Source organism: Topomyia yanbarensis, chromosome 2 (genome assembly GCF_030247195.1).
Source record: "Topomyia yanbarensis strain Yona2022 chromosome 2, ASM3024719v1, whole genome shotgun sequence".
NCBI classification, from domain to species: Eukaryota; Metazoa; Arthropoda; class Insecta; order Diptera; family Culicidae; genus Topomyia; species Topomyia yanbarensis.
Genome location: NC_080671.1, coordinates 368,372,753 through 368,387,563, shown reverse-complemented (window position 1 = coordinate 368,387,563; position 14,811 = coordinate 368,372,753). Strand labels below are relative to the sequence as shown.

The 14,811-nt window shown below is 37.3% G+C and overlaps 1 protein-coding gene across 2 annotated transcripts in view; it reads right to left on the bottom strand.

Moving 5' to 3' along the window:
• Positions 1 to 2,411: 2,411 nt before the first annotated feature.
• The window catches only part of LOC131684467 (alpha-tocopherol transfer protein-like), a 55,324-nt gene continuing 42,924 nt past the window's right edge, over positions 2,412 to 14,811 (bottom strand). For both annotated transcript variants that reach the window (XM_058967377.1, XM_058967378.1), the window contains 2 exons: positions 3,808 to 4,112; positions 2,412 to 3,739 (listed from right to left, as the gene is read on the bottom strand). In XM_058967377.1, the coding sequence (XP_058823360.1) occupies positions 3,118 to 3,739; positions 3,808 to 4,112 (927 nt within the window). In that variant the 3' untranslated portion in view covers positions 2,412 to 3,117. The remainder of the gene's footprint in view (positions 3,740 to 3,807; positions 4,113 to 14,811) is intronic.

Here is a 14,811-nt window from a genome sequence, read left to right as displayed (position 1 = left end):
TCTTAAGGAACAGATCAATAAAAAAATCTGGCTTGGAAAATGTAAAATACTCGCGTTAGAGCAAAGCGAAAAGTCGCACCCTTTTTCATCCTACCATTTGAGCTAATGCGTTGAATAGAGATAGCAGACACTGCTCTAACTAATGTGTTCAAATGGATGGGATGAATAGGGGTGCTAAGATTAATTAGGGCGTAGTAACCTATCCATTTGGGGCTAGGTTAGCGAAAATTGGTTCAGTCATCACCGAAGTGGCTTTATTTCTGGAATATTCCCGGAACCCGGGATTTCCGGAAATGTCGATAGTGGACAATTTATTCCAAAAATCTTTGATTCGCCATCAGTGATCTAGGCCTGCGCATCGAAGTAATTTGATATTCATTTCATTACAATTTTTAACCTATGAGGTATCACGATAGTACTGGTTTATATGAGAAATTTAGTAAATCATTATTTATAGTGAATATTGATAATAATGGTAGCAAATCATCGAAAAGGTTGTCTGATGAAGATATCAATTGATCCCAAAATACTTTTGCAATGTAATCTAATTTGTGGTTCTATCCAGTGAAGAATACATTTGCTACATTAGTTCTCAGAACTGGTTGGGATCAGTGTAGGGAAATAATGATTGTGTGTTCGTTTGCAGGCGTCGCTAGTAGTGCAATGATGAGTTGCGCTTGCTCTTTTCGGACAGTCGAATATGCAGTAGATCACGAATAATTGAGTTTTTTTTATATAATCGTGGAGTACATGAAACGTGAAACTCCTGCACTAAATTTCGGTCTTGAAAGGAAGACGTGTTTATATTGATTTGATATTGATATACAATTTCGATGGCGAAAATAAGGTGAATAGAAAGGAAATGCTATTGAAACTCGTTTGGAATGATCCATTAGTGTATACCCCACTTGCTCTAGGGTCTATAGTATCAATTTTGTTGAAATTTTGGAGTAACTTATCATGGGTCCATCCCATCACTAGACCAGGAATTGGTCAGTCCACGTCAGATTCTCGTTGGACCTATCCGATTACTTGTCATCGGGTTGGTCATCCAGGAACAGGTGCTATGAATGCTTGCGTTAAGTAGATATTGTCCGCTTGCCTTTGTGAAGTTTGGTAAATATTCTCAGTAGGATATTTGGTCATAAGCCGATGAGGAACGACAGAACCGAAATCGTATGTTCCCCATGATAGGGGCGGTTCTAAACGGCATCTGTTGCAGGTGCTTCTAAATGAGAAATTGCCTTGTAATCTGTACCTACAACTGTCTCGCCAATGCTATAGAATCTTCAATCAACAACTCTAAAAATGCCAATAAAGGGACGATCGGAAAAAGACAAAAAAATTTTTAGCTATAACGAATTGGAAACTCAGAACGAGAAATGGTAAATTCTTGTAGGATACCACATGTACTGCAGTGGCGATGAATAATCAGAGGACAGGGTCGGTATTGCAGTATATGGTAAGCAGAAGTGACGGATCAAATAGAAGTCGGTTAGTGATCGCGTGTTGAGGATAAAAAGTAAGTTTATGAATTACAGTTTGATCAGCACCTAAGCGCCAACGAACGGCAAAAATATGAAAAGTATGCCCTCCACTTCAGACTATATGTAGTATCTACTGAGCGCGAAAGAATATTCGGAAGCATGTTTGGGGATATCCGAATGGTGAAACGTATTTCCAAAACGATCATGTTTAGAGCGACGATTTATATTTCTTTGATGTCATCGATGTTAGGATCTTCTAAATATCGAAAGTTGATTCGGGACATGGTGTGGTGGTGGGCTAAATTCGCGCTAAACTGTCCCAAAACAAACTGTAAAATTTTGTAATGTCGCCCAGGACCAAATCCAGGATAGTTTTCAATTTTACTGAAGAAGGTTCACGCGAAAGAGCCATAGTATTATATATATATATATATATATATATATATATATATATATATATATATATATATATATATATATATATATATATATATACATTTCAGTTTGGAGTCTCTCCTGATATTCATCGCAAGCAAAGCAGTATTTAAACAGTTACTCTTGACTGTTAGATAGTTAGAGATTCTCAACGATATCTCCTTTTAGAGGATATAATCTCTGTTGATAATTAGGTTTGTGGCTGTGCATGTTATGAACATTTATGATAAACGACTTTTTCAAATAACATGCTAGGTTTTCTCCTTGGCTTGTCTTGTCAAATCAATCAAATAACATGTAAACATGTTCTTGTTTGACAAATTTCAACCAACTGAGTTTTCGAAACGAAAATACAAATAAAAAGATTTTTAAGGATAAAAATGCAGATTTCCTTTGGCAACTCTTATAACCGGATGAACATAGTTTATTACTAGTGTGCATTTTTTGAGGACATTTCTTTCAAGTTTCCGTCAAACAAAAGCCAGCCTGTTCAGTTCCTTTTAAACAAGAAAGTCTTTAATAGCAAATACGTACAAAATATAAAACAAAACTGTTACAACAAAAACTGACTGCTCTAGATAGGTTTTTTTTCGCGATGAGTTACAGAATCTCAATTCTCGGTATGATATGTTTTTAGGCCTTCTTTCGGACGGAATGATGACTGGATGCATGCATATATAGAACAAGCTGCAGAACTAGGCACACTACACAAACACAGAGCATATATGTATGCATTATCAACTATAGAGCGCTATCCGAGACCAAATATACATACGCTCCCGGAATGAAATGGACCTAGGGTCCTGAAATCTACCATGTGTCCACCATCTGTGGCGGGGATCAACGCTTTCCAAACAATCGAAAAAATATATATTAATTTGGATGAAGCAAAATTTTGCTTTCGGTCACGAACAGTCCAAGGCTTTGGTTTCTAGGTAGGTTTCTAGGGGCCAAAAGGACCAAGGATATTCTAATTTAAATGGAAGATGAGAATATGGATTCTAACTACGTGGGGTTTTGAGCGTCCTATTGTAATTTGAGTAATTCGGCTAATTAGAAGTATGAGAAATGGAAGAGGTGAAATGTTAGGAGATGAGATTGGTTACCTGTTTTTTTTTTGTTGTTGTTTGGAATGAGTGTTTTTTTGGGAGGGGGATATGAGCGGTATTCGGTGGATTGCGGACGGCTTCATCATTCAATCGATGGTTAGCTGTCTGAAGGTTCCGTCCATACCGAAAAGCTCGTCGGCGGTCTTTGGGGCGCCTGGTCTGAGTGATTCGTTGGCTTTGCTGGCTTCCTGTTCCTTGAACCAGCCGGTGTATTCGGCCAACTTGCTGCGCCATTGCTCGTTCAGGTCCTTGATCGATCCGGCATCGCCGCCGTACTCGGACGGCAGCATCGACTTCGGTACAAACTTGTACAGATCATCCATGCTGCTGTGGATGTGGATGCGCTCACGGATCTTCTCCTTCAGGAAGGGTTTAACAAAGTTGACAATGGTGTCGACGATCGGCGAAACATTGACTACATGGACCTCCTTCAGTTTAACTGGATATGCCTCCTGGACACAGATGAGGAACTTCTTGACCAGTGTGGGAGTGAATTTGGCAAAGTGTGTCGGAGTGGCCACGCTAGCATCCAGGATGTACACGTCACCGGCGACACCGACGGCTTCTTCGGCAAGTCGCACATCGCCGATCATCAACGTCAGCTTCATCGATTCGATGACGTTCGGGGTGGTGATGTCCTTATCGGTACCGCGGAGCATCACCACACGGCAACCGGCTGGGGTCAGTCCTGGTAGTGGTGGCATGTGACTGAAATTGCGAAAAAAGAAATACGTTACTTATATGTTTTCAGCTGTAATCACTATCTGAATACTAACATCACATTCAAAATTTCGGCCGTCTCCGGACGAGTTACGTCCCGTTCGGTGAAGAACTCCGGCACGGCATTACGCATGGTGTAGTACATGTCCAGCTTCTGCTTGACGCGTTCGATGCTGAACTTGCAACCGCGCAGGAAGGTACGCAGGCGGGCATCGTCCATATCCTTTGGCAGATGGGGCTGCTTGCCGAGCCACTCGCGGATGATTCCGATGTCACGCTCAATGTCGGCTGGATTCGCTGGCTCGCGCAGCTCCTCCTTGATCTTGGCGCACAGTTCTCCGGATGGCTGAACGAGAGTCATCTGTTGAATGTGGAGAAAAGATTTTTTTGTATTAGGTGAGGAAGATTTCTAGTTGGCAATCTATAAAATTATATTTGAATCTTATTTAACTTCTACAATAATGAATAACAGATGGAATCTACTAAACGCACCCCGTTTAAGCCACCACCGAAAGCAACCGCTCTTTGCTCAGCTCATAATTGTGCAGGCTAGGCACTTGGGTGAAAATCGCTTCGCAATTTAGTGCTGCTTGATTCAATGAAACATTTCGTAATAGCATTTGCCACGTAGCGGCAGCCTCTGCAGCTGGACTTTGAGATTGTTTCGTCACATCAGCCCGTGGTTGAGCCACTCGCGTGCTCTCAACTGTTGATCGCTTACCGCTTCTACTTGTAACAGTTGTTCGGTTAAAAGAAACGGGAAACAAACGGAGAGCCGCCAGACAAGATCTTCACGAGAACCACCACATACAGGCGCGGAGAACGACAGGCCTTGAAGATGGAAAGTCAAGTGTTGGCTAAATTTGTGTACTCTTGGAAAACACTTTTACTTTTTGGTTCGCCTTTGTCGAGCCCTTTGCACTGGTAACAAAGTTTGAAGAGGGTATGCTGGAAACAGGTTCGGGGTGGTGGGCTGGAAAATTACTTCTTTGATAGCATTTTTCTATTCGATATGGTACCGGGGTTGATTGGTTCGTAAAAGTGTACATAAAAGGGGACGAGCTTTGATTCTTTCTTTCATGGTTCATCAGATATGATTGCGATGGTGGACAGTGAATTGACAAGGATTGAATGGCGCGCCGAAAGGGTGAGGAACTGAGGATGCTGCTGTCATACCATTGTAACCAAAATAATTAGAAAGTATTTATAGGAACTGCAAAATTATCGGAAGCCACATAAATTAATTGATCAGGAAATGAAAAAGCTGCTAATAAAACTGTTTCTAAAAAAAGATTCATGTCATCATAACTTCTCAATGTTTACAATGGTGCCAAAAATATGAAAAAAGTTTCTGTCAACCCTGACCGATAGGTTCATGATCACCAAACAGGTTTCAGCAATTTCATCTACCAAAATTTATCTTCATCAAAGTTTATTTTCATGTACATACAGTCTAAGTCTCACTCATCTTAAGCATTGTTTGCTTTCGACAAACCCGTTCAGCATCGAGACGTATGTCATTGGCATTGGATGGTCTCGAATGGAGCTCGAAAAAGTTGTATAATCGCGAATGGCTCTGTCAAGGACAGAGACGGTACAATGGAGCTATGGTGGTGTCGTAATGTTTCTGCCAAGGTGTAACCAAAATCTTAATTTCACTCCAGCAGAAAACTACTCGACGAACGACGCTTTTTCGGTTGATAATTACCTTTACAATTTCACAGGTTTCATATACCTACTGGCCAATAACGTTGTCCGGCTCATTTTGCGAAAGCGTTTATGTGTGTTGTGGTGGCCTCGGGTAATTATTATTGTCGTGACGGGAACAGGCAATGCATGATTTTTTTGGTTTTATTTGAGAGGTTTTCTTGATTATTATTACTTAATGACTATTGTAGTTTTGCTGTCGTCATTGTCGTATTTCGACGTTCTTAGACTACAGCCTATTGAGAGTACTAAGAGAAACTTTAGTGTTAGCTTATCTCGTAATAATCTGATGTAATTGGTGTTTTATATTATCAAACTGGTAAATTAGATAATCAAAGTTTTAGCTCAAGTGAGGAATCAAGCATGGACGATTTAAGTTAGCAAGATTATTTTACTGTCATAAATCATACTCTTTCGAGCCGATTAATGGTCTAATAAAGAAAACACTAGTCAATTATACAGCCCTGATTGAAAAAAATTAAATCAAATCAAAGGGACATAAAACTATGAGTTTCACTAATCACCAATCACCAATAAAAATATGTACATAAAACTTTACTGCTGGATCGTCATCATTTTAAAATGAGTACTCAAAGTACTGAATGTGAAATTGGAGGGTGAAAACAACACTGACGACTAAGAAAAAAAAACTTTCATAGCTCTCCGAGCGATCAGTAACTGTATGCTATTTTGATTACTAATGATCGAGATAATTTGAAACATATTGCAAATCTTGGTTGATGAGAACATAAAACCGGTTTTGTTTTATAAGTACGAGCAATTTCATTTTGTTTTAACTTCTACGGTTACTGCATCTAGTGGGGCTTTAGCCCGAAGGTTTTTACTGACTTAGAGGTAGACTTTAATAGAAATATGAGTATACGCTGAAACCAGACAGAAATTCGAATCAAAGCGATTACTTGACAATTCACAGGACTTCAATCGTTTTTCTTCAGCTAGTGAATTACAGAGAGACAATATTACACTTTTCATTCCTTCTGTAACTCGTCAGAGAACTGGTTGGAAAGTTATCGAAAAAAACATTTATCGTAGAGTGCCATGTTTTGGCAAAGCATATTATGTGCCGTGCCGTTCACAACAAACTGTACAGGGTGTGCCAGCTGGAAATATCCTTTTTCAACATTGAACAACTCCGCCATTTTCCATGACATTGGCAGCATTTCGTGCTTAATCGCAGCAATTTCATCTCGTATATTAGCTTTGAGTTCGTCAAGGTTCTTAGGTTTGCCAGAATAAATTTTACTTTTCAAGTAACCCCACAGAAAATAGTTTGGTACCGTTAAATCCGGAGAACGAGGAGGCCATTCCAAATCACCATTTTTTGAGACAACGCGTCCTGAGAATTTGCTCTGCAAGAACATGATTGTAGTGACTGTCGTGTGGCAAGGTGCCCCAATCTTTGAGTAAGTTGTACTTTGCATGGAAAAGAAGGAAATCTACCTTCATAATCCACCTTAGAGTAGTTCCACTCACGTTTAACTCCTGAGATCAGCGGCGATAGACGTATTCGGGTTATCGGAAACACTTTTTGACGTAGGACTTCGTCTTTGTTTTCGATATGGGGGTGCACTTCGCAAATTCTACAAAAATGGTATGTAACGAAAAGTGGTCCACTTTTAAACGCATATAATGCAGCCATCTCACGATAAATTTTCAAATTTTTTTGCACATATCGCCCCGAAATACTTCTAAGAAAAGATTCCAATAGATAAACCCAAAGATTTTTCATATCATGGCATTAAAAATTTAAATAATGTGCAACCTAGTCAAAATATCGCGCATTTACACACAGAAGATAGTCCGGCACGACAGATTTGTGTTCCTTGCGTGCTACGCTTCTACGAATGTCGTCATCATCGACTATTTAAAGAACGGATTTGGCCGGACAGCTCAGTTGCCTGTTGAACGGCAGGCGGAGCAGATCACTGCGCTGCACAGTGGCACCTCTTCATACAAAGTTGTGAAAAAATTATAAAAATTGGTTTATGTGGCTAAAAACTGGGTTTTAACTAATTTTGGGTCGCTGAATCCTTTTCTGCCATCAGTTTTTTTTTTCTTTTCGGCTACTTTTATGTTGGTCGTTAAAGGGATAATATACACGTTAATAGTATCAGCTAATGAATAGCAGAAATTGTTGACAAAACTAGTAAAAATTGCAAATTTTTCAGTAGTATGAAGTTGTTTAGGCAACCAATTTGTAAGAAGCTATATGAGCTACAGGGCGTCTCCATATGGGTATTTTTTAAAAACATAGATACAGGGTGTTCGGTTCATGGTTAAAAACCTCTTATTTCGAGAAAAAATCGTTCTACACATACCATTAAATCTTAACCGTTACTGAGTTATTGAACTTTTTGTGTTAAAAACTTAGTTGTTTTAAAATAGCTCTAACTCAAAAAGTATACTTTACATTTCAAATATTTTAGATCCATTGAATAGGTGAAAAAATTTCCCATTGAATGATGTCCTCACATGTTTCAGCTAATGAGGCTAAGTGACCTTTTCACAGTAATTTACTTAAAATTTAACAATTTCGATCGATTTTTCGTTCATTTCGCGAAAATCTTAATAGTTAACATCACCATGTTAATAATAGAGATTTTTTGTCTTGAAGAGCTGCATAATTTGTTATTTGACACGATACACTTATCTTTTCTTGTTTTCATGTATTTGGGTTATTGAATTTTGATATTTTTATCTCATTTTCACTAATACTAGCTCTTATTGAAAAAGTATGGCACTTATTGTGCCTTTTCTTATTTTCATTTGAAAGCCAGAAAAATGTTGCAGAGAAAAATGTATTAATACCTTTCAGTTAAGTGTATTTAGTATTCTTTTTGAAGTAAATTAGTTTAAAATTAATGTTATTTTTAGCATTTTCATAAATTTACTTAAAAAAGTAATTAATAAACATCTCCATTATTATCATCGACATAATGCATCTCAGCAAGTTATACAATTCTTTCTTTGACTCCATTCAATTATAGTTTATTATAGTATTTTAGTTTCGAAGCAAAATCATTTTTATCACCTCGCTTCATGTGCAAAAACAACGATTTCGAACCCACTACAATTGTTGTGAGGTCATGCTGTGTTAACTATTAAATTGCAGCGAAATGAAAAGCGATATGGATAAAGTATCAAACAACAAGTTATAGAGTATATCAAGGGACACCAAATGAACAATAGTAAGGATAAATATAGTTGAATAATAATTAGAATAATTACAAAACTCTCCAAAAAACGCTAATTTTGAGTTATTTTACCAGTAAAGAGCCATTCAGTACATTTAACGAAAGGATATTTGTACATAAATCGAAAGAAAGTTTTCTCAGCTTTCCAATATAGACTTGGAAATAACGATATAAAGCATATTTTTTAGATTAAAGTCTTTTAAACACTTGCAAGTCGATTACACGGCAAATTTAGTAATGAAATTACAAAGAAACGAGAAGAGATAGGAATATGATGTTGAAGAACAAATTATGAATCGTCCTAAAACCCAACTTGTAGATAATAGATATTGCTATAATCATAATTTATTATTTTGAGAAAATTAACAAAAGCCTCATCCAAAACATCAACTTTTAACCACTTTACAACTTAAAGGTAAATAAAACTAAACCCTTAATGAATAAACAACAAAAAATAACGAAAGATATAATTGTGGAATCCCACCGTGTGGGGGAATGCCACAGTATCTGTTTAAGAGTCCATGCGAGCGAGTTATTAAATTCAGAAAAAAAATGAATAACCCTGGCGTTTTTAAAAAGATTTGGATGATTAGCAGGATGTTGGATGCGGAATTAGGTGTTCTCTGCAAATTTATGCTAAAGCAAAAACTCTATTCTACAAAAATGTTTACAAATTTATATGCTTTTCATGAAAAAAGAATTCAAAATACTGGTTTTATTGTTGTTGCTGTCCCAAAACCGCATAGATGAACAGAAAAAGTGAGGTGAAAGGAAAAAAGGTAGGAAAATCAGAACACAAAACAATAAATGGCCTACATTTTTCAATCCCGAAGGAATGGTGGACCCGACTGATTAAGCATTTAGCTCTTCACCACACTGGGTTAGGAACAGTAGCATATCCTTGTATTCCAGCTCCCTGTACATAGTTCATCTATGTATGGAGACCCAAAAATTCGGAAAGGCAATCGCATAGCTACAGGGCAGTTATATATCAAATGATATGATATTCCGTATTCGGATTCACAAAGATCATACGAATAATACTCAGCACGCTGAATAGTAGCCATGTTATAATTGGGGTTACAATGTCCAATCAGTGCCCTTACTAGAATACTGCAATTGTGCTTGGAAAAAAACAACAAATCCTCTGACGTTTTCGGATTCACACCCGCCAGAAACTTTTTCGTTTGAACGCAAGTTTTCAAGCTACACCAATGGCATGTCCGGATGGGGTGCGCGATGTTTGGCATAAATACATTAGGCATAAGTACAGTAGGCATACATAGGGTAGAGAGGGCAACAGTGGATCAGCAGAAACTATTAAACATTCGCAATAAAATCATAATACATGATCAGAATCATCTCATTCCCTCATATTTCACGATTTCTAATTATTTACACGTGTTGCTATATTTTGGAAGAGATCTGATTACTCTATCTCTTTTAATGGATATTTGTTTGTTTTGTGATAACCAGAGTAAATTTGCAATGCAAAACATTATTCCATCTTTATGAGTTACCATTCATTGAATAAATGATTAGTCTATTGCTATTTATAGCAAATTTTATGTTCAACATTTGCCGTAAACAAAGTTTTATGGTAACTTCTCATGGTTCTGTGTAATTTTACAATTTGAATAGAATGAATAAACCCATTGGGTAACTATGGAACGATGGCGTATGGGGAACAGTGATTTTTTTTTGTTTTTGTGATCTGTCTCAAAATGTGAATGGGTTCCGATTTTCCACAGTAAATACTACTCATATAGTGCAAAATTAGTAAATTTGGGCAAGTTTTGTAGAAATTGTCTGTTATTTCAGGATTGCAGCTAATATGCATATATGGTGGTTCGATGTTACGCGATGATATAGTGGATTCTTTCGTAAACAAACGATTTTCGCCTCAATATAACTTGAATTCAAAGCGTTAGGACCATTCTTCGTCAAAACAAAAGAATAAAATTTATAAGTAGAATATTTCACTATAGACGACATCGTGTTTCATAGTTCCTACCGATGGGGCACACTGATACATTTTACCACCGACTGTTTATTATCCATAAAATGTTATTTCCCGTGAATTTTACCAGCTGGATAAAAAATATATGTATTAGGTAACAACAGAGTGGCACTATGTATCACTTTTAGTTACACAAATAACAAGTATTATCATCAAAATTAAATTGTAGAAAAAATGTGTTTCATTGTTACCCTCTCTCCCCTACGTTAGGCATAAGTACGTTAGGCATAATGGACGATAGGCATAATTTACAAAAATATAAAAATAATCGCAAGGCTTTCGTTAGAGATATCGCTTGTTTTTTCAGGTTTGGAAAAATTACGCTTTGCTATACCATACCTTCGCATAACTCTAGCGAGAGACTCCAAAATGAAAAATACCATGCGAGATAATTAACTCTTACAAGTGTAGAGCTTTTTTTCTATTGTTCTGTAGACGAGATGAAGAAAATATCCCTTCAGTTTTGATACAAGCACATTTTTAGCCTTTTAGATGTATTACCAATACAGTTGCATCTAAATATTTAAAAAAAGACTGTTGTAACGGCATTTAATTGGCAAGTGACTGGAAGGTGAAGTATATTTTTCAATCTTGATTCCTGCGGTAGCAGACAAAGGGTTAAGTCGCCGGGAAACTCTAAGCTTGCTCCTATGACCCTTTTCACTCTTTTCTAAACTTTCTTCCTTCAACTCCTTGCTCTCCCTTGAGTACTATGGCTCTTAATATTGAAAAATATACTTCACCTTCTGGTCCTTTGCTGATTAAATGCCATTACAACATTTTGACAAACAACAAATTGACTCAATAGGTTGTTAACAAAGAAAATGCCAAAAAATGAACAATGACGATACCTTTTATTTTTCGGTAACTCATCACAGTACAGGAATAAACTCTCTCACATCAAAGAGTTTCCCTAGTTCTATTTGTGATGGCTTCGAGAATACAGTCACTGTGTTTAAGAATATCGGAGATAATCAGTATAGAACCAGCAATATTCGTATATTCGTTGAATGAATAATAAAATGCATTATTCTTTCTTTCATGAGCTGTTCTTCTAGGTTATATATTTTCTTCTTGGACACTTATACCTTGCATGCATGAAGAACTAATCTATGTTAATCCTTACATGCCCAACTTTTTTCCAGCGTTCATACGGTTCAAGAAACACGAAAAACTCGCTTTGAAAGATGTTTCTTTCGTAGTGCTGGAAGCTGCTCAATATTTATCTTCCAGTGCTCAACACAATTCTCCTAGAAAATTGTGAATATTCTATATCCTAGGAAAAGATAGTCGAAGATACGCTTTAGCATTTTTCAATAATAATGGAAAATAATGAAAATATATCAAAATGTCATTTATCAACGCCAACTGTCAATATCTCTGGTAGTACTGCTTCAGTAAAGTTATATCAGACTAATAGCAATAACTTCCGTTCTAAGTTCTAATAGTCCCAGTTACTGGTCTTCCTTATTTTTGTGAGTAAATTCTGCCTAAATCAAAAGTTTTAGCAGCTTAAAAACGTTACAATCGACTTTTGCCAGATTGGAAATATGTAACAATAAACAAGAATTATGGGAAAAAATAATTTCCAATTATAATGTAAAGGATGCTGCGATTTAAACTTTAAACTCGTTTTTTTCGAAATCAATATATTGTCACTTAGTCCGGTATGACTTAACACAGACCAATTATATATTTGATTTATGTTTTGTTTCAGGTGTGTCAGCCAAAACATGTTGCCTAACAGGTTCGTGACTGTCATGCGCTTAATATATATGCCAAGTCTAATAAATGAACACACTTTTTACACTTTGTAATTAAATTGTCTGGAAAAGTTAATAAATTTGGGTTTCTTAAGTTTAAATAATATAATTTATCAAAAATTGATTTTAGATGTTTTGAAAGGGATGGATTTTGATAAAAAAGTTATTAGGATTCTCTGCAGCTCAATCTTCGATAATTGTTAGTTTATATAAAAGTCCCTTTCGTAAGTTTCACAGTAGGGCGCTTATTTCACTGTTTGACTTCGCGCTGCAATCAGTACGAGCTTTCCATCGCACTGTTACTAAGACGCTCTGAAAAGTTAAGAGCTGAACTAAGCATTTTTAGAGCAGATTTGTTCCACCTAAACCCCGTAATTGTTTTTGTGTATACAGAGATGCAAATTAATTTCATTTCTTGGAAACTCTAGGCACGAGTCGTGCCGCCTATAGAACTACCATTCACGGGTGTGTGTCAGAGGTCAATGGTCGGATACACTATTGAGGCGCAGTCTATCGTTCTGCCACGTTCAGATACAACTTGTCTGGTAAGATTAGACTGCCCTAGTCACCTTTTGCAGCTTGTTATTATCCCGTTAATGCCCTATTGCTCTATAAGCGTCGAAATATGTTTCTAAACATAACTTTTGAATGCTATATAACTACCAGTACTGAATCATAGCCTTGTTTTAAACAAGTCATAATATTTGAAAATTGAAAATTCTCCATTACCACTTGCTTCCGCTTTGAAACTCTACGTTGTATAGAAAAGCAAGGGAGAAACTATATTTTTATATGTAGACCATCCTGTGTAATAACTATATCACATCAAAGTTGTTTCACCCTTAAAAGACCAATAAGCGCAATGATTACAAAAGCGCACTAAAACTCGAGCTGTAAACATTACCGTCATTTAAGGGTTCTCTTCTCCCCCCGACCGAGCAGGGTAATGATTTCCTAGTAATCACCATCATTATAAGGCATCAACAACGTAAAAATGCATTGGAGAAGGTGCTTCTGCTTCTGCTACCTGCTGTACCCACGTTTGTTTGGCCGAAGCAGGCGCCGCCGCCGCCGCGCACCGTTGTAGAATAATTGGACCATGATTGCTTTCGAAGCAATATAAATAGTCTCCCTTCTCGCTGCAGCGCTACCTTCGATGGGTGTGACGCCCGCGGACGGAATTGCAACTTGCCAAATAGAAAAGTTTTTACCACTGAACTGAATGCTGGCTGCTGACTGCTGCTGGAACGGGCCATAAAATAGAGAAAAAAATACGCCTGCTCTTTTCGACCGCGCGCGCTTTCCCGTGCTCCACTACACTGGCACAAAGACTGCAAGACCCAGTTGGACTTACTCGGCGCGGGGTGATTCGGTCTGTTAACATTCACGTGTTAATTGCTTACGAGATGATCCATCTGTTCATGTCTGCTGCAGAGATAACATCTATTGAGCGAGAGAGAGGGGGGAGAGTAGATTGCCATTTTATCGCGATTGGTCATCGAAGTCAGTTTTTCATTTCAACGTTATGGTGGAAAGATACGCTAGTGCAATTTTTATGCACTAATGTACGTCGTGCTTTTAAACACGATATCGTTTAATACAATAGCATAATTTCATTTCAAAAACTAGTTTCAATACGTCCTCGGTACAATTCAAACATGACCAATTTCACGGAGCTGCTGTGTTCGTAATACTTGTTATTATTCTACGCTCTCGAAATGGTAGTTTTTCATTATTTAAAAAAAAGTTCAACCGCAAACCAACCAACAGTTTGCCAAGAAAGCCAGAAATTGCATCGCATTCTTTTGTTTGTGAGTTTCGAAGTAGAAGCCTTTCTGCTATTGTTATTTTATTCAACGTCCGGGAAAACATGTTTAAAGCTTGAATTTGAAAACCTGCTTCAATGAACTCAGCTTTTTGGAACAACAAATATTTGACAGCAGTTTGTTCATTGTGCTTAGCAGAGCTATTGTAGAAAATTTCGACATCTTGCGAAAGTGGCAAAAGAAACCGGCGCGCCCTAGTTAGCGAACGTTCTCCAAACCCATTGTATGGAGCAGTAGTCAATTTAACAGAACAAAATAGAATCCACCAAAATTCAACTGGATTCAAAACAATGTATGTGATGTCATTAGAGTACATACTTTCTTCACTACTTTTTTGCGATAAGAACCTATCCTTATTCATAGAAAACAATCCAATGAAGAAAACTGTTTTTGAAGCACAGTACAAAAGATAAATCATCCCGAGGGAAGACAAAAAGTAACATGCTGCATGTTCCTTCCGCCGGATACAAAAACCCTTTGGTTATCAAATGCATGTTCCTTGCCCAGCTAGCACACGTACAATCAGCAG